The sequence below is a fragment of the Mesoplodon bidens genome (assembly GCF_964165515.1).
Source record: "Mesoplodon bidens genome assembly, chromosome: 18".
NCBI classification, from domain to species: domain Eukaryota; kingdom Metazoa; phylum Chordata; class Mammalia; order Artiodactyla; family Ziphiidae; genus Mesoplodon; species Mesoplodon bidens.
The window spans coordinates 8,377,188-8,397,695 of record NC_138175.1 but is presented as its reverse complement, the minus strand read 5'-3'; the positions used below and the strand labels follow the sequence as shown (position 1 = coordinate 8,397,695).

The window sequence follows — 20,508 nt, the reverse complement described above, 5'->3', positions numbered from 1 at the left end:
TTCGTGCCCCGGTCCGGGAAGATCCCACATGCCGCGGAGCAGCTGGGCCCGTGAGCCATGGCTGCTGAGCCTGAGCATCCAGAACCTGTGCTCCACAACAGGAGAGGCCACAACAGTGGGAGGCCTGTGTACCTCAAAACAAACAAACAAAAAAACCCTCAACAATTAAAAAAAAAATCCCATTTTTAAAACTAGGCAAAGGATTTGAATAGACATCTCTCCAAAGAAGGTAGACAAATGGCCAACAGGCACCTGAGAAGATGTCCAACATCATCAGTCAGTAGGAAAATGCAAATCAAAACCACAAGGAGACAGAACCTCACTCCCACTAAAATGGCTATAATAGAAAAGACAGACAATCATAAGTGCTGACAAAGATGTGGAGAAATTGGGACCTTCACATACCACTGGTGGGGATGTGAAAGGGTCCAGCCACTGGGGAAAACAGTTCGGCAGTTCCTCAAAAAGTCAAATATGGAGTTACTATATGACCCAGCAATTCCGTAATCAGGAATATATCCAAGAAAACTGAAAACATATGTTCACACAAAAACATATATACAAATGTCCATAACATTATTTTTCATGATAGCCCAAAGTGGAGACAATCCAAATGTCCCTCAACTGGAGAACTAATAGACAAAATGTGGCCTATCCACACATGGAAGAGGAATGAAGCACTGATCATGCTACCACATGTAGAAACCCCCAAAACACTGTGCTGAGTGAAAGAAGCCAGTCATGGCAGACCATGTACTGTAGAATTCCATGTATATGAAATGTCCAGAATAGGCAAATCCATAGAGACAGAAAGGAGATTAGTGGTTGCCGGGGACTTGGGCGGGGGGAGAATGGGGTGACTGTTAGTGGGCACAGGGTTTCCTTTGGGGGTGATGAAACTGTTCTGGAATTAGTGCCGATGGTTGCACAACCTTGTGAATATACTAAACACCACTGAATGGTACATTTTAAAAGGGTAAAATTTATGGTATGTGAATTACATGTCAATTAAAAAAACTATAAGCGAGCTGTGTGAATATAATTCCATCTAAAGCAAAGAAATTTGACATGCTGATTATAATGCAGTTTTACTGGAAAAGCCCAAGATATGATGCTTGGTTTCGGGGGATAATACTGACTAATTCTGTGACCACAATCAGTTTATTGAATCTCTCTGTTTACCGGGGTCTTCATCTTCAAAATGGGATAATACAGTTACTGGTCATAAAGATCAGACGGATAACGTATGTAAGGTGATTAGTAAATTGGGTCCCGCAGTCAAGTCTGCACAAATGTCGGCTGTCTCCATCAGCTCCTGAGGGCACAGAGAGAGAGCCAGCGCCCTACTGTGACTGCCTCAGAGTGACACCCACCCCCCATCCTGCCTCCTCACCTCAGGGGTCAGCGCGTTGTTGTCCGAGGTCTGGCTGGACAGCAGGATGTGCGTGAAGCCCTCTTCCTTGCGCACGACAATGTCCCGAAAGCGACAGTTGCTTTCGTTCTGGCGGACGCTGTACCTGAGCCTCTTGTCAAAGACGTAGTCCTTCTCTGCTTCCAGCTTCCTCTTCACTGGGCTGTGCAGGTTTAGTCCCCCGTTGGTCAGAGCAGAGCCTTCCAAAATCAGAGGAACAAAGTGAGAAACTGACTGGGGAACAGTCACACAGGACTGTGATCAGAGAACGCTCAGATCTTCATGGAAAGGGTCCGATGTGGCCGGGACCCGTGTGCAGCTCTGCTCTGGGTGGTGAAGGGCCTGGGATTTAACAGCTACATCTCCAAACTTGGAAGAGCACAGAGGGGGCTCTCTGTGAATGACCCCATGCAATCCTTGATTCCCTCTCCCACACATCCACCCGTGCGCACCCAGCTTCTGCTTGGATGCCTTCAGCAACGGGGAACCCGACAATGGCCACGAAACAAAAAAAACAAAACCAAAAAACTGCAGCTTTGCTCATAATAACCAAAAATCAGAAGCAACCAATATGCCCTTTACTAGGTGAATGGATAAACAAACTCTGGTTCATTCACAGAATAGAATATTTGGCATAAAAAGAAATTTATTATCAAGCCACAAAAATACATGAATGAATCTGAAATGCGTATTACTAAGAAGCCACTCTGAAAAGGCTACACATTACATGATTCCAATTATGTGACATTCTAGAAAAGGCAAAAGTATAGAAACAGTAAAAAGATCAGTGGTTGCCAGGGGTTCAGGTGCAATAAGAGGAGGGTGGAATTGGTGAAGTGTAGGGGATTTTTTTAGGGCAGTGAAACTACTCTATATGATACTAGGATGGTGAATATGAGACATAAAGCATTTGTCGAAACCTGAAGACCTACAGCATAGACAGTGAACCCTGAAGTATGCAAAATTCTTTTTTTTTAAATTAAGAGATGGGGGGAATCCAAGGATGGAATGCAGAATGTGATAAAATAATTGAACTGTATGACAAATGTATGAAACCACCTCCCTGAAGCGGGGGGGAAGGCACTGACCTAAGTAACTTTAGGAATGAGTGGAGTCTGTAAAATTAAAGGCAAAATAACCTGCACAGAAGCAGTGTACTCCAGCTGATAAAGCTGATCACATGGAGGTAAGGACGAGTTAACTATTCTGACATTATACATGAAGGTTGGAGTTGAACGATTACATAAATGGATGGCACATGGGAAGAAGAAGGTTTTTCAGGGTTGGAGTGGCAGTTTACAGGTCAGCCAGGGGAGGGGGCTAGAATGAGCAATGTGGTAATGGATGAGCATTGAAGACCTCAGTATGAACTCAATAGAGATAGAGATGGTTACATTCAGAAATATTTACAGGTAAGCGTATACAAACAGCTTAGTATATACATGTGTGTTTCCTTGCTCTGTCAGCTCAGAGGGCCCAGAGTCTGACATCCCAATAGCAGTGAGCACACCTGGGGCCCAGAGCTTGGTTTCATTCTCAATAACAGGAATCAGGGCTCTCTGGAGAAATGGCTGATTCCAGGACTGGGGCAAGAAACATGCAAGATAAGCTTGCAGAGGCTGAAAGGAAGGAAGTACTAAAAAAACAAACAAACAAACAATAAATAATAATAACAACCTTCACAATGATGGGGGTATGTCAAAAGGACACAGGAGTCAACTGAAAGAGCTCCCCATGGCCAAAGACGGCAGAATCTGAGCCACGACACAAAGTCGTATGTATTGCATTATAATTGAAAGTACAAAATAAATATCCATGAGTCCATACCGATATAATTAAATGAGATTGAATACATGAATAAATGGCAGACAAGAGCCAAATCTCCCATGGAGAAGAATTCCAAACAGTTTATGTAGACGCTGTGCTCTCAGGGGGTAGAACATCACTTCTTTAAGGGTGGGCTGCACAAAGTGACTTCCTTCCAAACGGTGTGGAAAGTTGGGGGGTTCAGGGGGGACAGTAACAGTGGAGAAACCTGACTGTGGCAGATGGAGAAGTCAAAGCCTTGCTGGCCACGTAATCAAGACCAACAGCAACAGGGATAAGTCATGGCGTGGTGTGCATCCCTGATACGATGTGAGGAGAAGGGCGCTGGACCTCTGGGGTCTTCCTCTCAGAAACCTACAACCCCAGTCTAATCATGCAAAAAAGGTCAGACAGATCCCAACGGAGAAGAGTTCTACAAAATACCTGATCAGTATACTTCAAAACTGTGAAGGTCATTAAAAACCAGGAAAGTCTGAGAAACTGTCACAGTGCAGAGGATCCTAAGGAGACATGACGACTAAATGTGATGTGGGATCAGGATCTTGGAACAGACGTTAGGATAAGGTATGGACTTTAGTTGATAATGATGCATCAATAGCAGTTCATCAGCTGTAACAAATGTACCATACTAGTGAAGAAGTTCATAATAATAGGAGAGACTGAGTACGGGGTACACACGAACTCTATTATCTTTCCAAATGTTCTGGAAAACCAAAAAAGTGAAGTTCATTTTAAAGAGTACATTTTAAAATTAAGTTGACTTTAAAAAACAAAACAAAACAAAAAAAACCCCAAGAAAACCACTTCCCGGGCAATTCTGACATACAGGCAGGTTTGAGACCCTGGACCAGTGGTTCTTACACTTTTTTTTTTTTTTTTAAAGATCATGAACATCTTTGAAACACACCTATCTACCTATCTATCTATCTATCTATCTACGTTGGCTGTGCCGGGTCTTAGTTGCAGCATGCGGACTTCTTAGTTGCATCATGCAAACTCTTAGTTGCGGCATGCATGTGGACCTAGTTCCCTGACCAGGGATCAACCCCAGGCCCCATGCAGTGGGAGTGTGGAGTCTTACCCACGGGACCACCAGGGAAGTCCCCAGTTGTTCTTACACTTGAGCAGGCGCCCGGGTCACCTGGAGGACTGTTAAACCAGCCTGCTGGGCCCACCCCATGCTGCTGCCGTGACCAGGCTTTGAGAACCAGGGTCTGGATAACGTCAAGGTGGACTCAGATTCTTCGTTAGCATGGGGGGGGGGTGGTCTTGGAATCTCAAGAGCCAAGTCAAAGGCAGGGACCAGGAAATGCTTCCCTGGACCCTTTCCCTGCGTACCCCGTCCCCACCCAGACGAGCGCCCAGCCCCAAAGGGGCACAGAAGCAGCAGTGCCTGTGTCACCTGACAGCCTCCAAGAAGCCTCCTCATTTTGTACTTTTCCATTACCCACAGCAACTGGGCTTTGTCAAACACCACGATGTGGGTAAATGATTCAATGAACTCCGGAAAGTAAACGCGAGCATTTAATTAAAAGCCTTGTGTAAAGGGAGCTGTTTCTTCAGGGTCAACCTCAAAACCTCCAGCTCCTCAGAAGCTTCCTAATTAGAGCTGGCAGATCCGTGCTGGGGACCTGCTGGCAGAGGTCAGCGCATCACGGGAGCTGCTCGCGGTGGCCACCAGCTCTTGCCCGTGAGAAGTCAGAAGCTCGGGGCTTGGGAAGATCAGTGCTTCCCGGGGCTGGGATAGGTCTGATTAAACTCCTGCCCCACAACCAAGTCAAGGTGCTGCTTTACAATTATATTGAGGAGGAGGACCTGAGGGTTACCTTTTCTGAGCAGCTCTGTACGTTGCCTCTAAGCTCCTCAACAGTCCTACAAAACTGCCATTCTTACTCCACTTTGCAGATAAGGAAAAGCGAGTAACTTGCTGGGAGCCGTGAAGGTTTTAAGTGGCAGAGCCAGGATTAGAGGCAGCTGCCTCTCCTCTTCTTCGTTCATTCAAAAATCTAATTAGGGGCTTCCCTGGTGGGGGAGTGGTTAAGAATCCACCTGCCAATGCAAGGGACACAGGTTCGAGCCCTGGTCCAGGAAGATCCCACATGCTGTGCAGCAACTAAGCCCGTGTGCCACAGCTACTGAGCCTGTGCTCTAGAGTCCGCGAGCCACAACTACTGAGCCCACGAGCCACAACTACTGAGCCCGCGAACCACAACTGCTAAGCCCACATGCCACAACTACTGAGCCCGCACTCCGCAACAGGAGAAGCCACTGCAATGAGAAGCCTGCACACCGCAATGAGGAGTAGCCCCTGTTCACCACAACTAGAGAGAGCCCGCACGCAGCAACCAAGACCCAACACAGCCAAAAATAAAAATAGACAAATTTTAACAAATCTAATTAGTTATCACCTCCTATGGGCCAGCTATAACACTAGATGTTGGAGATGAAACAAAAATCAGAGAAATAAGGTCCATGCCGTCCCAGAGCTTGCTTCAGGCGTGAGAGATGGAAAGTAAACAAGTAGACTAATAGTTAAAATAATGACAGATGGGAAAAGATACGGTGACATGATAAAAAATATTGGGTGGGGGGTTCTCTGTGAAGGAGCCCATGGTCTTTCTGTTAAAGCATAAAGGGAAGCAGCCCTTAAGGAACCATCTGACCAAATAATCCATAAAACTATGTGAGGAAAACAGACCTGTTTATTCTCTATTAGGATACATGGCTCACATCTCCAATGGTGACTTGGAAGATGCACCATCTCTGGGCCAGGGAAGGGAGGAAGCCTCCGTGAGGGCCCGGATTCACTCACGTACAGCTGCGTTAAGTTACCTTTCTGGACCTAACTCTGACCTCACACGGAGGTGCTCTCAAGCCCTCCTCTTCTGGGGAACCATGCCTCTGGAGAGATGGGGGCAGGCTGGCAGGGAAGGCACCATGGGATATAGAACATGCCAGAAGCATAGAAGTTTGGGGCTTTGCAGCCAGACAGCATGGGAATCCCAGCCCTGTGTTTGCTCATCAGGAGAAGCCAGGAAGCCACACGAGCCCTAGAGTGTCATCTCCTTCGTCATAAGATGGGGTTAGTGGTACCTGCTTTTCATGGTTGTTCGGAGCTAATTTAATTAAGGAACTGATATGGGATTAACAAGTGCCTGGCTCATTCTAGGCACTGCAGAAATGTTAGCTGAAGGATGCCAAGTCATTCCAAAAATGAGGAATTAGCTGGTGAGTCCTTGTAGCCCTGCCTCTCGCACTCCCAGCCCCACACACTCCCTCCAAGCCCGGGGAACAGACCCAGGAGAGATGGGTGAACACCCTGGTGAGCCCGAAGGCCAGAGTGAAAAACCAGTGGCGGCCGGCATTCAAAGCCCCGCACCCCGTCCTCTCAGGGCTGCAAGGCTGGAGGTCACTATCCCTCCTCTGTGCCTTCACTTCCCGCACGCGGATGACTGCGAAGTGAAGGGACACGTGCTGTGCTTCTGGGACGAAGGAACCCCCCCACCCCCGAATCAGGCTAGTTTCCTTCCTTCCACTCCCTTCAAGCCTTCTCACATTCCTTCCTTCAGAGTACACAGGAGTATTTCCCATTAGGAAGCCTCCATAAAATCATGCTCTGACACAGCCCCACTGCTCCAGATGTGCAGAGGTGACAGACAACACTGGGCTCACAAACAAGCATCTCTGTGTGTGTGGCAGAGCATCAGCACAAAGCTCGACACAGGGGTGGGGGCCAGGAGTGCTGGGCGGGAAGGGGACCCGGCGGACAGCAGAAACCAAGCCTCTCACTCGAGATGGGAGGAGGGACCCAGGGGATGGAAGCCAGGCGATGGCGTGATGCCCTCCCACGAAGGCAGAACAACAGTGACAAAACCACGTGCTGTCCACGGCCAAGGCTTTATCGGGAGCTCTGGGCCAGGTGGAGGGAGAGAGAGGAAGCAAAGAAAGACAAAAACCAACTTCCCTCTTGAAATGAGCCTGTACACCAAAATTCTGAAATAGGAAGATACCTAATGGTCAGAATTCTAGCCAATAAAATCAATATTGGTGACAGGAACGAATCCAAATCAGATAAATTGAATATTATGAGACAATCTGACAAGGACTTTAGAATAGGAATGTTTAAAATGCTAAAAGTGATAGATGTGGGAAAAAGAGTCATTTAAAATAAATAAGAAATTCTCAGACAAAAGCAGACAGAAAGGAAAAGAGCACAGGGGTAAGGTAAAGAACTAATTAAAAAGCAAATGACAAACAGGAAAAAATTTGCATATCACAGATAAAAGATCCTCAAATTGTAAAGAAATTTTAAACAGTGAGGACAAAAAGACCAAAATTCTTTCAGGAAAAAAAATGAACAGAAGACATGGACAGACAATCCACAAATACTACATAAAAACAGCCCTTAAACGTCAAAAAAGATTTCATCTTCACTCAAAAGAATCATGCAAACTAAAACTCGTAATAAAAGAAATGAAAGTTAAAACTATATGGAGGTACCATTTCTTACCCATTCACTTGGCAAAAGTTCAGAATCTTGACAGTATACTCTTCTAGAGAGGATGTGGGGAGCTGGGCCTTCTCATAATTGTGGGTAGAATGCAAAATGGTACAACTACTATGGAAGGGAATTTGGCAACATGTGAGAAAACTGTTCATGCATGTACTCTCAACATAGCAATCCCACTTCTGGAAACATAACATAAAAATATACCAAAATATATATATATATATTTATTATTATTATTACTATTATTATTATTACATATATTATTTCTTACAGCATTATTCACAATTGCAAACTATTGGAACTACCTAAACTTCCAAGCATAGATTAGGGATGTAAACTATGGTGTATCCACACAAAGGAATACTATGCAGCTCTAAAAAGAATGAAAACTATTTCTATGAATTCATGAGTGATTTCCAAAACATATCTTCAAGTAAAGAGAGGCAAGGTATAAAAGTATTTTACCTTTACTATAAGAAAGAAGGGAAAACAGATAAATCTGTTTATTTTTGCAAAAAGAAACAGAGGAAGAATAAGTCAGAAAACAATGAAACTGGATACGCACAGTGGTTGACAGAATAGAGCAGAAGGGATGGGGAAGGAGTATAGTTCTCTTCTACACTTCTCTGAGTATAGCTGACCCTTGAACAACGCAGGGGTTAAGGGCACCAACCCCATGCAGTAGAAAATCTGCATATAACTTTACAGTTGGTCCTCTGTGTCCACAGTTCTGCATCCATGGATGCAACCAATCATGGATCATGTAGTACTTATTTATTCAAGGGGGAGGATGATCAATACAAATAACTTTTAGACTCAATATCATGACTTATATACCCTCAAACAAACCTTGAATTCTTCTTAGTGGGTTTGCTTTTCGTAAGGGTAAGGGTGGAGCAATTCTACAATTATTTTATGAGAATTATAGGGTGAGCAAATGAGTAATTGTGTGATGTTATGGAGAAACAGCGTTCTCTCTGTGGGAGAAGGGACACACAAATATGGAATGTGGGAAGGCAAGGAAGAACTCAGTGGGATTAGAATGACATTGGAGGTATCAGTATGAACTCAGGGCTTTTAAAATTATATCTATTTCCTAGCTCCATTAGCTGAAAGGGCTTAGAAAAAATGAAGATCTCATAGCAATGAGCATACTTAGACCCCAGATGTTGGCTTCTAAATACCACCCCCACTAAAATAATCCAGGACTTCCCAGAGAAATGGCTGCTTCCAAGGCTGGGACAGGCAAGGTACAAAGTGGGCTGGAAAGTCTTATTGTACCTGGAAGTAAGGAAGTGACCAAAAAAATAACCAGGCATGTCAAAAGGACATATGAAGCACCTTGGAGGAGTTCCCATTGGCCAAATCTAGGAAAATTTGAAAATAAAAGGAAATAAGGGGAAGAAATGGATTACAAACCATTGCATAAAATAATAATCTTCAAGTCTGAACTGATAATAGATAGAGATGGTGATGATAGATTGATGGGAGGGAGTAAGGAAGGAAGGGAAGAAGGAAAGTAGGAAAGAGATGGATGGGTAAGACAGAGGAAATAACATCATATCAAGTATTTCAGTGGAGATGAATAACTTGAATCTAGTCTTAAGGAAACATCAGACAGACTCAAAATGAGGAACACTCTGTAAAATAACTGGATGGTATTCTTCAAAAATGCCAGTGTTACTGAAGACAATGGAAGACAAAGGAACTGCTCCAGATTACAGGGAACTAAAGAGACATGACAACCAAAGTCATCATAGGATTCTGGCCTGGATTCTATATTGGAGGAAAAAATAATCTAATCTAAAGAACATTACTGGGATAATAGGAAAAAAATGGAATAAGAACCAAAGATTAGATAAAAGGATTCTATCAATGTTAAATTTCTTGAATTTTGTAACTGTACTGTGTTGACTTGAGAATATCTTTTTTCTTAGAAATACCTATACTAAATATCACTGGGGATGGAGGGAGGGATAAATTAGGAGTTTAGCACAGGGAACTATATTCAATATCTTGTAATAACCTATAATGGAAAAGAATCTGAAAAACAATATATATATATGTATATATGTGTGTGTGTGTATACACACACACACATATATATGAAAAACTGAATCACTTTGCTGTATGCCTGAAACTAACACAACATTGTAAATCAACTACACTTCGGTAAAAACAAACAAAAAACAAACCACAAAAAATATTACTGGGTAAAGAGGCATGATGTATGAAATCTACACTCAAATGGTTCAGAAAAAGAATAGTAATTTATATCTAGTCTGTATAATCATTTGTATAGAAGTTCTAAGTGTGTACATATGTGTGAGTCTATGTATCTACATATACATGTACAGAAACACACATATACATACAGAGAAAGAGACAGCAAATGTGGCAAAACGTTAAAATCTGGTAAATCCAAAAAGGATTACAATGTTTGATAAGTTTGAAATTATTTTCAACTTATTATTTACAAGCAGTGACAGAAGCCTGAAAAAAATGAACTATCATCAAAATGCTGAGAGAAAATAACTATCAACCAAGAATTTTATACCCAGCTAAAATCACATTTAAAGGACCAAGAAATGGGTATTTTCAGATACCCCAAAACTAAAAGAGTTTATCTACCACAGACCCTAAAAGAATTATAAAGAGAAACTTCAGCAAGTCAAAAAGTTAATTCATAGGAAGACAGGAGATAAAAGAAACACAGTTGATTATTTTTAATTTAGTAAATGTAATTCCTGGCTGCAAAAAAAATAAAAATAGTTTTTGGTGTTTAACAACACTGAGTGAACAAAAACAAAAACAAGAGGCTCATTGAGAAGTTAAAACCAAGTAGGGTCCTCCTTGTTATATCAATAGGATATCACATCTATTAGAAAAAATTCATAGTTCAGTATGTATGCTAAAATTTAAGAATACAAATACTATCTATGGTTAGCTTCCAAGTCAGCTCAGGGAGACGGAATATATAAAATGTACGAATTTACTTTAGAAGTATGAAAAGGGTAGGGGCTGGGGATGGGAGAGCGAGCAGAGAAACAGAATGATAATATTAAAATGCAAAATAGAATTAAAAAATCCAAATATATTAATAGTCACATTAATTTGTGAGCAGGTTAGACTCCTATATTAAAAGATAGAGATGATCAGATTGGAGAAAAGAATAAAAGATCCAGGTGTGTGGAAGATTCCCTAAGGAGAGACTCTTGCAGACTGAAAAAGGCATCTCAACTCAGCTAGCAGGAGAAGGAAACCGGCCCAATCAACTGAGAAATGGTGGAAATACTCAAAAAGTGTCAAGAAATGGTGCACAGTTGTCACTGTGCAGCAGGAAGAGGTGTATCAGAAAATGCACTGCTGTTTGTAAGACACACAAAGAGAAACAGAAGCTGTCCCGGGACGAGGGGTGAGCTTTCTGGGAGGACAGAGGGTAAAGGTCTGGGGGAGGCCACAGAGGACTGGACAGACGAGGGACAGACCACAGGACACCGCTGCACGCAGCATTAGCCACTCCAGGCAGGGCTCAGCGTCCGTGCCTACGTTCTCCACCAGGAACATGTCAAACCCCAGCACCGAAGAGCACCAAGCTTCCTCTGGACGTCGAGGAAGGAAGGAGAAGTTCAGACAGCACACCAAAGGATGCTCTCCCCAGGGGAGGGTGCATCATCTGTGCTGGTTTCACACTTAGTCTTATTTAGGATCTTGGGCAGCTCTTTGTCGTGGGCAACTGGGCTCGGAGCCATCTACACCTGCCCAGAACAATCTGCGATGGCTACTTCCAAGGTCGGTACAGCATCATCCTCAAAGTCCTTTCTCTCGATTCCTCACCGTAATGGAACAATCCTATTTTGTTGAGTGCTTATTATGTGATTCACATAGCTTACGTCGCCCAATCCTAAGAAGAACCCTATAAGACATCGTTTCAGCCACATTTTAGAGGTGAGAAAAGCAAAACCGAAGGTCATGCCACTAGGAAGGGTCAGAATAGGGTTCAAGCTCTAAGAATCTTGACTTCAAAAGTGATGCTTGACTCAAGCAACAAGACTCGGAAACCTAACACTGGTCTCGGGCCCTCCCGCTGGTGCTGGCTCTGAGGGATATTCTGCTTTTCTTCCCAAGAGCCCACTGAACAAAGCAGGAAGGAGAATCTGGGTGCTACACCTGGCTCCAGGGTCACATGCAACTGTTAACAAGCAGAGCTCGTTTTACTGCATCATCATCATCTCTGTACCTGCCTGATGTCTCCACCTAACGGCGGGCTCTTCGGGGACAAACCTGAGAGTCACTCACTCTGTGTCTGCAGGACTGAGCACAGTGCCTGGAAGGCAGCACTGCTCAGCGCAGTGTCCATCAAGCGAATAAATGAGCAGAAAACAAACAAAGGAAAGTAACTGGAGCAGCCTCCTCACACCACATGGCAACTTCGCATTTAACACTCCTGATTTCGAAACACGTTCCTTGCTCATTTCTCAGCCTCTTGGCCACACTTCCAAATTGTGGTATTAGTCACACACATAGGAACGTCTGTTTCCTGAAATCAGGTTGCTCTCACACCTAGATGACTAACTCGCACTTACATCACGCCTGGCCCTTCTGCTTCACAACAGCCAGGCAGGACCTCACCTCTCAAAGGTGCCCAGGGAGAGAACACGGTGTGAGCGCTATGAAGTTTCCTTCCCTTGCGAAGAATATAGTAACACTTTTTTGGGGTGTGAGCCATCAGGACACAGAAGGAAGACATCTCGAGACCAGAGTCACTCTCTCCCGGAATGCCTTTCCTCCCCTGCCCACCTGGTAATGGTCTCCTCATCATTCTCGACGCAGCTCTGCTGTGACCTGCTTAGGAATTCTTCCAGAGCAGCTCACCCCTCTTCTAGTGGCTGCTGGTACATCTTTTTTTTTTTTTTACAGCCTTTACTGCCCTTCCCTCCATCCATTCAGCATGCAGTTCATGAGTGTCTAGGACAAACCTGGCTCCTGGGATACACTGATGGGCAGAGAGATGGATCCTGCGCATAAGAACTTACAGTCTGATTCAGCGCTGTCCTAGAGAACCCCCTACAATGCTGGAACTGTTTGATATTTGCACTGCTCAACAGAGTAGCCAACAGCTACATATGGCTACTGAAACTTAAAAACTTCCGTCTAATTTTAATGCACTGAATTCTAACTTTAACCACATGTGGCCGGTAGCTGCCGTACTGGACAGTGCAGGTAATCACGCGGCAGGATAATTACCTTGCATACCTTGCAAATCCTGACACTGCTTTTCTGGCACACCTGGCTCCCTCTTCACCGGCACACAGATTCTTAAAGGTAAGAACCATGTTAGCCTTTCCTGCATCTGTAGACTCAGTGCAACCCAGCACACAGAAGTGGCTCAACCACTGCTGAATAAATGAATGGGTGGACAAAGGAGCAAGTGCTAAACACATAACAGAGGACCTAGAGAAGTTTCTATCTCCTAACCAAAACCGGGAGAGAGCGAGAGGCTGGAGAGTAGGATAAGGAAATTGTGATGGATCTGCTGCTGTCCCCATAAAAAGGTGCGAATGTTAGGCACTTCCCTTCTGGTCCTTTTCCCCCAGCATCCCAGTCACGATCACCATCTTGGGAAGCAGACACGATTCAGAGAGATAAGGGAGGGCTGGGAGCCCCCCCAGAGGGCACTTCACAGTGGAGCACCTTCGGTTGCAAGCTGGGGAGAGGGCTGGGCAGAGGGGAGGCTTAAAATAAACAAGAGAGAAGACTCATCAGTTCCGCAGTTGAGGGAAACCACGGTTTGCTGACTGCGGGGTTAGGGTTTTCCAGCTGCACTTCTTAGAAGAGAAAGTGATAGTTTGTGCGCTTGAGAACCATTTCCTGGTCTGTGGTTGACTCACCGGAGATCCCTAAAGCGTGGACCGGTCTGAGGGTGCACTGGGAGGGGAAGTATGAGAGTGCAGAGTTACCGCACCGGGGCCTTCTTGTCTCTGCCCGTCAGAAGGAATGAGGTGCCACCAACAGATTCCGCAGGTGGGGACAGCAGCGCCTTTCCACAGAAGCGGGGCTGGGGGTCAGATCTCTAGAGGTGGGTGGGCCGGGGGCAGTGCTGAAGTTGAAAACACCCTCCCATCACTCCACCCACTCGTGTGATGAGAGTTCAAAGAGCCCAACATACACTCAGTACTTGCACCAGTCACTTCACAGCGGGTCACTGTCCCAGCCCCTAACTGTCACCATGGACAGAATCCCTGATCTCAGAGCTGAATTCAATAGCAAGGCTTGAATTTACAAGTACATTAAAAAAAATCTTATTTAAGGCATTATGCTAAGTGAAATAAGTCAGAGAAAGACAAACACTGTATATCACTTATATGTGGGATCTGAAAAAATACAACAAACTAGTGAATATTACCAAAAATGCAGACTCAGACATAAAGAACAAACTAGTGGTTACCAGTGGTGGGGAAGGGGCAGTATAGGTGTTTGAAAGTGGGAGGCACGAACTATTGGGTGTAATCAGGCTCAGAGATGTACTGTACACCATGGGGGATATAGCCAATATTTTGTAATAACTATAAATGGATTGTAACCTTTAAAACTGTATTAAAAAATAAATTAGCCAGGGCTTCCCTGGTGGTGCAGTGGTTGAGAGTCTGCCTGCCAATGCAGGGGACACGGGTTCGAGCCCTGGTCTGGGAAGGTCCCACATGCCGCGGAACAACTAGCCCCGTGAGCCACAACTGCTGAGCCTGCGCGTCTGGAGCCTGTGCTCTGCAACAAGAGAGGCCGCGATAGTGAGAGGCCCGCGCACCACGATGAAGAGTGGCCCCCACTTGCTGCAACTAGAGAAAGCCCTCGCACAGAAACGAAGACCCAACACAGCCATAAATAAATAAACAAACAAACAAATAAATATTTTTAAAAGGCAAAATTTAAATAAATAAATTAGCCAAGTTAAAAAAAATCTTCCTTGGCCATGTTAGTCACCATCTGGCATGTTATAATCACGCCTTATAAAATCTATACACTAGGAATTTCAAGAAAGCCTAGGCTCCCAAATCACTTCCAACTGTCAGGAGTGATGATGGTCATACATCTTACGATGTCTATTGTCAGTTGTCGAAATGTTTTAAACAGCAGAGCCTGAATTCAAAATGTAAAATAACCTGATTAAAAGGAAACTTTTCTACAGGTGAGATCACAGCTCCTGTGTTAAACCCCACCCAAGGCCACGCCGATCCTCAAAGCACTATTAGACCAGAATCCTGGCGCCCGGCAAAAGACTCCCTAGGGTCTCCAACGCAGAAAGCAACCCCACCGAAAAGCCATTTTCTCATCTGTTTTTGTCACTCCTCTGCTCACAAACTCTCCCTTCTGGCCTCACCCTATTTTCGAACTTCATCTCCCACGCCTACCCCTTAAACACCCTAATTTCCAGGATGATGTGAAGCTTCCTGCTTCTGGGCCATCTTCAGCTGCCCCTTGGCCCAGAATGCTGCTTCCGTCCACCTTCACACCTGGAATCTCGGGGCCACCGGAAATGCTTCTCTTCCAGGCAGCTGACTCTTCTTCCCCAGGAATAGCCACCCCCGGGGGCCCCGATGGTGGTCTGTCTGGGGTCTTCCTGAGCGCTCAGCGCACTCGGATTTGCAGCTGGCCATCTGGGAGCATCTGATCCCTTAATTAGCTTAGTAAGTTCTTTGGAAGATGAGGCTTGTCATCTCTAATCCCCAGTTACCAACACACAGTGGGTACAAAGTAAATGTCTCTTTTTCCCTACTGAATTGCAGGAAAAAATAATGATCTCAGAAGGCTAATGATCTCGGAAGAGCCAACTCTGACTACTGCTGAGGACACAAGTGACAGGGTCAGGGTCATCCCACCACCCAGAAGTGGGGCCTCTTGCGTTTGCCTTGCTGGTTGACATGAACGGAATGACAGTGAATATCCTAGTGTTGATGAGAAGGCAACAGGGCACATGGCGGTAGGGAGGAAAGCATGCCTTTGAGTAAAGGGAGAGGCCCCATCAGCAGCGAGCCTGCCACCTAAGAAAGGAGAGAAGAGAAATTAACATCCACCAGCACTGCCTGTGTGCAGGGACTCACCATTTAATCCTTCGTGGTGGGTACTGTTATCCCCCTAGGACAGAGGTGGAAACCAAGGCTTCAAAGCTGGAAACACTTGCCTAGAGTCCCTGGCTCAACAAGAGACGGTCTGTACTTGAACTCACAGACCCTCTGTCTCCAAAGCCCACCCTCAGTCTTTCCAGGCTCTTCCTCACCACGATGCCTCCAAAACCCACAACAACCTTACAGGAGAAATCCCAAAGCCCTTTATGTAAGCAGTCCTTCTCTTAAGAAATCCACTGCATTTTCTCTTCCGCAGCGAAGGACTACACAAAATACAGAACATGTGACCCGAATGAAACACACTCTGCTGAAAAGGACATGCAGTGCCCTTGATGCAGGACAGGCAGGGTCTGAGCCCAGGGGCTTCATTAGGAGCCGGTGAGACTGCGTGCATATTAAGGGTGGAGAAAGAAGCGCAGCCAGCAGGGCCATGGGCAGGTGGTGAGAACAACTGTCAGACAAAACTCTGGAGAGGGCATCCTTCAGGTGCTATCAAGAGCCCTGACGAAACATCGGCTCTCCGTGCCACCCTACCAGGAGCAGGTGTGCAATGTGAGAACGTGGGACAGTCTGCCTGGGGTGGGAGGTGCCATGGGTGGGCTTGACAGACATGCAACGATTCACAGGGGCTCAGGACCCCCACGTCTCCAAGCAGGAGAGGCTCCTTGCTTCTCTCTCTGGTTCGTCCATTCATTCACCCCCTCATTCGGTAGGTGTTTCTGAAGCACCTCCTATGTGCCCGGCAGGGTTAGGTGTTAGAGCTACAAGGGGAAGCAAAACTAGAGACCATCCCTGCCCTCATGAGCTGACAATCCAGAGAGGGAGGCAGCGGCTACTCGAGAAATCAGGCTGCGACCATTACAAACCGAGGTACGTGCTGTCAGCGAGGAAACACGGTTCTAGGTGTGGAGAAAACAGGAAGCTGACCTACCCTGGGAGTCAGGGGAGTTTCCATGGGGGGTACTGCTGCTTAGTGAGCCATGAAGGATGAGCAGAGGTTAAGTGCCCGCCTGAGGGCGGGCAGGGAGAGGCGTACACATGCCCAATACGGGGAGATGGCGTGGAGAAGGATGCGAGCGAGGCCAGACCAGAGAGGCTTCGCAGGGCTGGGGCGTGTGAGCTGCACAAGGGACTCTCTCAGCTTCTTCCAGAAAGAGTCCCCAACACCCTCCTACTGCAGGCTCTATCCATCCAGTTCTTAAGCCAACACTGCAGCTTCAGCCTCCCCTGCAGGGTGGTCCAGAATTGGCTGGGCTGCCGTGTTCTTTGCGATGTGGTTATCATGCACCCACACGCTGATCCAAGGATCCACCGAGGGTGCTGTCATCTTCTCCCACAGGTCCTGCCTTTCTCCTTGCTCATTGTGGCTCATTCTATCAGACTCAGCTTGCATGTCACCTCCTTCAGGAAGCCCTCTCCTAACTCCCTTCCCAAGCTGCCTTAGGCACTCCTGCTTGTAACTCCCTCAATATCTTCCGTGTCTCTCCATCATGCTATGTGGGATTGCAACTATGTCTCAACAGTTCCTGGTATACAGTAGTCACTCAATGAGTACAGTTGAGTTAAAAAATATAACAAGGGATTAATATATACAATATATAAGCTAGAGAAACGAGCATAGGATTCAAATAATATAGCTAATATTTATCAAATGTCTACCATATGCCACGTAATAGTCTAAGGGATTTCTATGAATGAATTCACTTATTCTTTACCAAACCCCATGAGGCATGATTATATCTACATTTTTATGAATGAAGAATACGGCCCAGAGAAGCCAAGCAATTTGCCTGAAGCCACATGGCCAAATGCCTTGGTCCACCCACCATACTGAGTGTCACCTCCTGCTCTACTTGGCATGACGATACTTGGGCCCCTCCCAGGGAAGGAAACACAAGTAGGGGAACATGAGAAGATGCTCACCCTCATTTGTAAACTGAAATCAAAACAACAGAGCTTGGAGAAGCATGATGAAGACTGGCAGCAGCCAGAGCTGGCAAGAGTGTGTGCCTTTGGAGGCATCTTGAACGCCCAACAGAGAGAGGACAGCTAAGTCCCTGCATACCATGAAACCCCAGGCAGCCAGAAAGGGGAAGCACATCCACATGCCTGACACAGATGGATTTTTAAATTTAAAACAAGATGTTCTCACCACCTCCAGTCTTTACCCAGATGCCACCTTCTCAGTGAGGCCTTGGCGTCTCACATGTGTGTGCTCGTGCGCCTGTGTGTATATACACCCACCACACCCAGAGACGTGGGATTATTCTTGTTCATCATTCCTTCAACAGATATTTGAGCAAACAGAACATTTTTACACATATAATACATAATGTGTAATAAATATATATATATATATATATATATATATATATAAAATTTGCATAAGCTTAGAGAGTGGTCCAGAAAGATCTATAGGTAAATATTAACATCAGTCACCTCTAAATAGAATTTGGGAAAAAAGAAGGGTGGAACTTGAATTTTTTAAAAGCTTATACTTTCCATAGTGTTTTAATGTTTTAAACTGAAATAAGTTACTTTTTAATTTTAAAAAGGAAGGAAAGAAGGAAGGAAGGAGGGAAGGAAGTGGGGAGGGAGGGAGGGGGGAGGAAAGGGAGGGAAGGCGAGGAGGGAGGGAAGGGAGGGAGGGAGGGAGGGAAGAAAGGGAGGGAGGGAGGAAGGGAGGGAGAGAAGGAAGGAAGGGAGGGAGGGAAGGAAGGAAAGGAGGGAGGGAGGGAAGGAAGGGAGAGAGGGAGGGAGAGAAGGAAGGGAGAGAGGGAGGGAGAGAAGGAAGGGAGGGAGGGAGGGAAGGCGAGAAGGGAGGGAGGGAGGGAGAGAAGGAAGGGAGGGAGGAAGGGAAGAAAGGGAGGGAGGGAGAGAAGGAAGGGAGGGAGGGAGGGAGGGAGAGAGGAAGAGAGGGAGGGAGAGAAGGGAGAGAGGGAGGGAAGAAAGGGAGGGAGGGAGGGAAGGAAGGGAGGGAGGGAGGGAGAGAAGGAAGGGAGAGAGGGAGGGAGAGAAGGAAGGGAGGGAGAGAAGGAAGGGAGGGAGGGAGGGAGAGAAGGTAGGGAGAGAGGGAGGGAGAGAAGGAAGGGAGGGAGAGAAGGAAGGGAGGGAGGGAGGGAGAGAAGGTAGGGAGAGAGGGAGGGAGAGAAGGAAGGGAGGGAGAGAAGGAAGGGAGGGAGGGAGGGAGAGAAGGAAGGAAGGGAGGAAGGGAGGGAGGGAGGGAGGGAGGGAGGGAGGGAGGGAAAGAAGTTGGGGGGAGAAAAGGGAAGGGGCATTTTGGAGACCTGCAGTTAGATAGGCCACCATCCCAACCCATTTCTCTCTCATGAAACCACCCTGAAATAGCAGTGAAGGAATAAATTTTTAGAAAGATATAAATACTCACAAGAAAAAGAGCAAGAAGGGACAAGAGTGGACAATGCATTTCACCATGGGGACAGGAAATAGGAAGAGGGAGGGCCAAGGTGACCGACCTGAAGTTTCCTCCAAGTGCCCAGGGAGGGGACGGGATGAGGCGGGGGCCGCTCCCCCAGAGCCTCTACAGCTCAGGACTTTGAGACGCCAAGGACCGGGGAGCGTGGCCGTGCCCAGCCATGGACTCCAGGGGTCGGTGGGGGGGCTCCAGAACTGAGTCAGAACTGCAGGAAGCCCCGGGGGGGACAGGGGTCTGGGCCAAGGGCACCAGAGAGGGTGCTGGGCTGGGCAGCCGAAGTGGACAGGTGGCAGCAGTGGAGGGCAGTCACAATCCCCTTCTCCACCTTCACCACTGACGTACAGGCCAGGAGGAGAGTTTGCTATTTCTGTCTTTTCCGACAGTTCATCCATAATTTAGGGTCAGGAAGTCATCAGGAAACCCTAAATCAAAAATGTAGGATCGTTCCTTCCATTGATTCCACTGATGACCTGCACAGCAGCTGGTCCTGTAAGTACAACTAGGGTCAGGTCCTCAGGCATCCAGGCATCGCCCACCCTGGCCCCGCCAGCCTTCTAGAAGTCTCCCTGAGTCTTTCCCTACACGCACCAGCCCCTTGGCCAAGCCCACCTCCTCCCCAGCCTGCAGGCACACCTTGCCCTCGCCTCCATCCTCCTTTGTCAAGGCTGGCAGCACACCACCCAGGTTCAGAGATGGGAGCAGCCAAGCCACAAAGAGTCGATGAGCATGTGGAGAGAAGACCCAGCCTCAGTGGTAAGTGAAGAACCGTGAATCAGAGAGAGACCCCCCACAAACAATGCTGGCAAGACAATGGCAAAACTACAAATCAGACCTCGCTGGTTATTGTTAGATATTTGTACAGTCTTCTTTTTTTGCCAGGGAGAGGGGTAAAATCACCAGTACAAGCCTGCCTCTGGGAATTTAGTCTAAGAAAATAATTGAGAAATAAAACAAGATAAAACCAAACTAGTTTAGACCCAACCTAAATGTCCAATGACAAGAGACTAAGAAAAATATTGTATGTTCTCTTGAAAAAATATAATGGCATGACTAAAATTACAAACATGAAGACCTGCCCAATGTGGAAATAGGCATATGCTATACTGAGTAGAAAAATGCAAATGCAAATGTTGTCATACAAAGTGTTTTCCACACACGCAGACACAAACACACACACATGTGCATGCACACACGTGAGCAG

At 46.2% G+C, this 20,508-nt stretch overlaps 1 protein-coding gene across 1 annotated transcript in view; it reads right to left on the bottom strand.

Annotated features, from left to right (window-relative positions):
* The window catches only part of CDYL2 (chromodomain Y like 2), a 170,604-nt gene that overhangs the window by 19,754 nt on the left and 130,342 nt on the right, over positions 1-20,508 (bottom strand). The window contains exon 3 of the mRNA XM_081216448.1: positions 1,394-1,611. Within this exon, the coding sequence (XP_081072574.1) occupies positions 1,394-1,611 (218 nt within the window). The remainder of the gene's footprint in view (positions 1-1,393; positions 1,612-20,508) is intronic.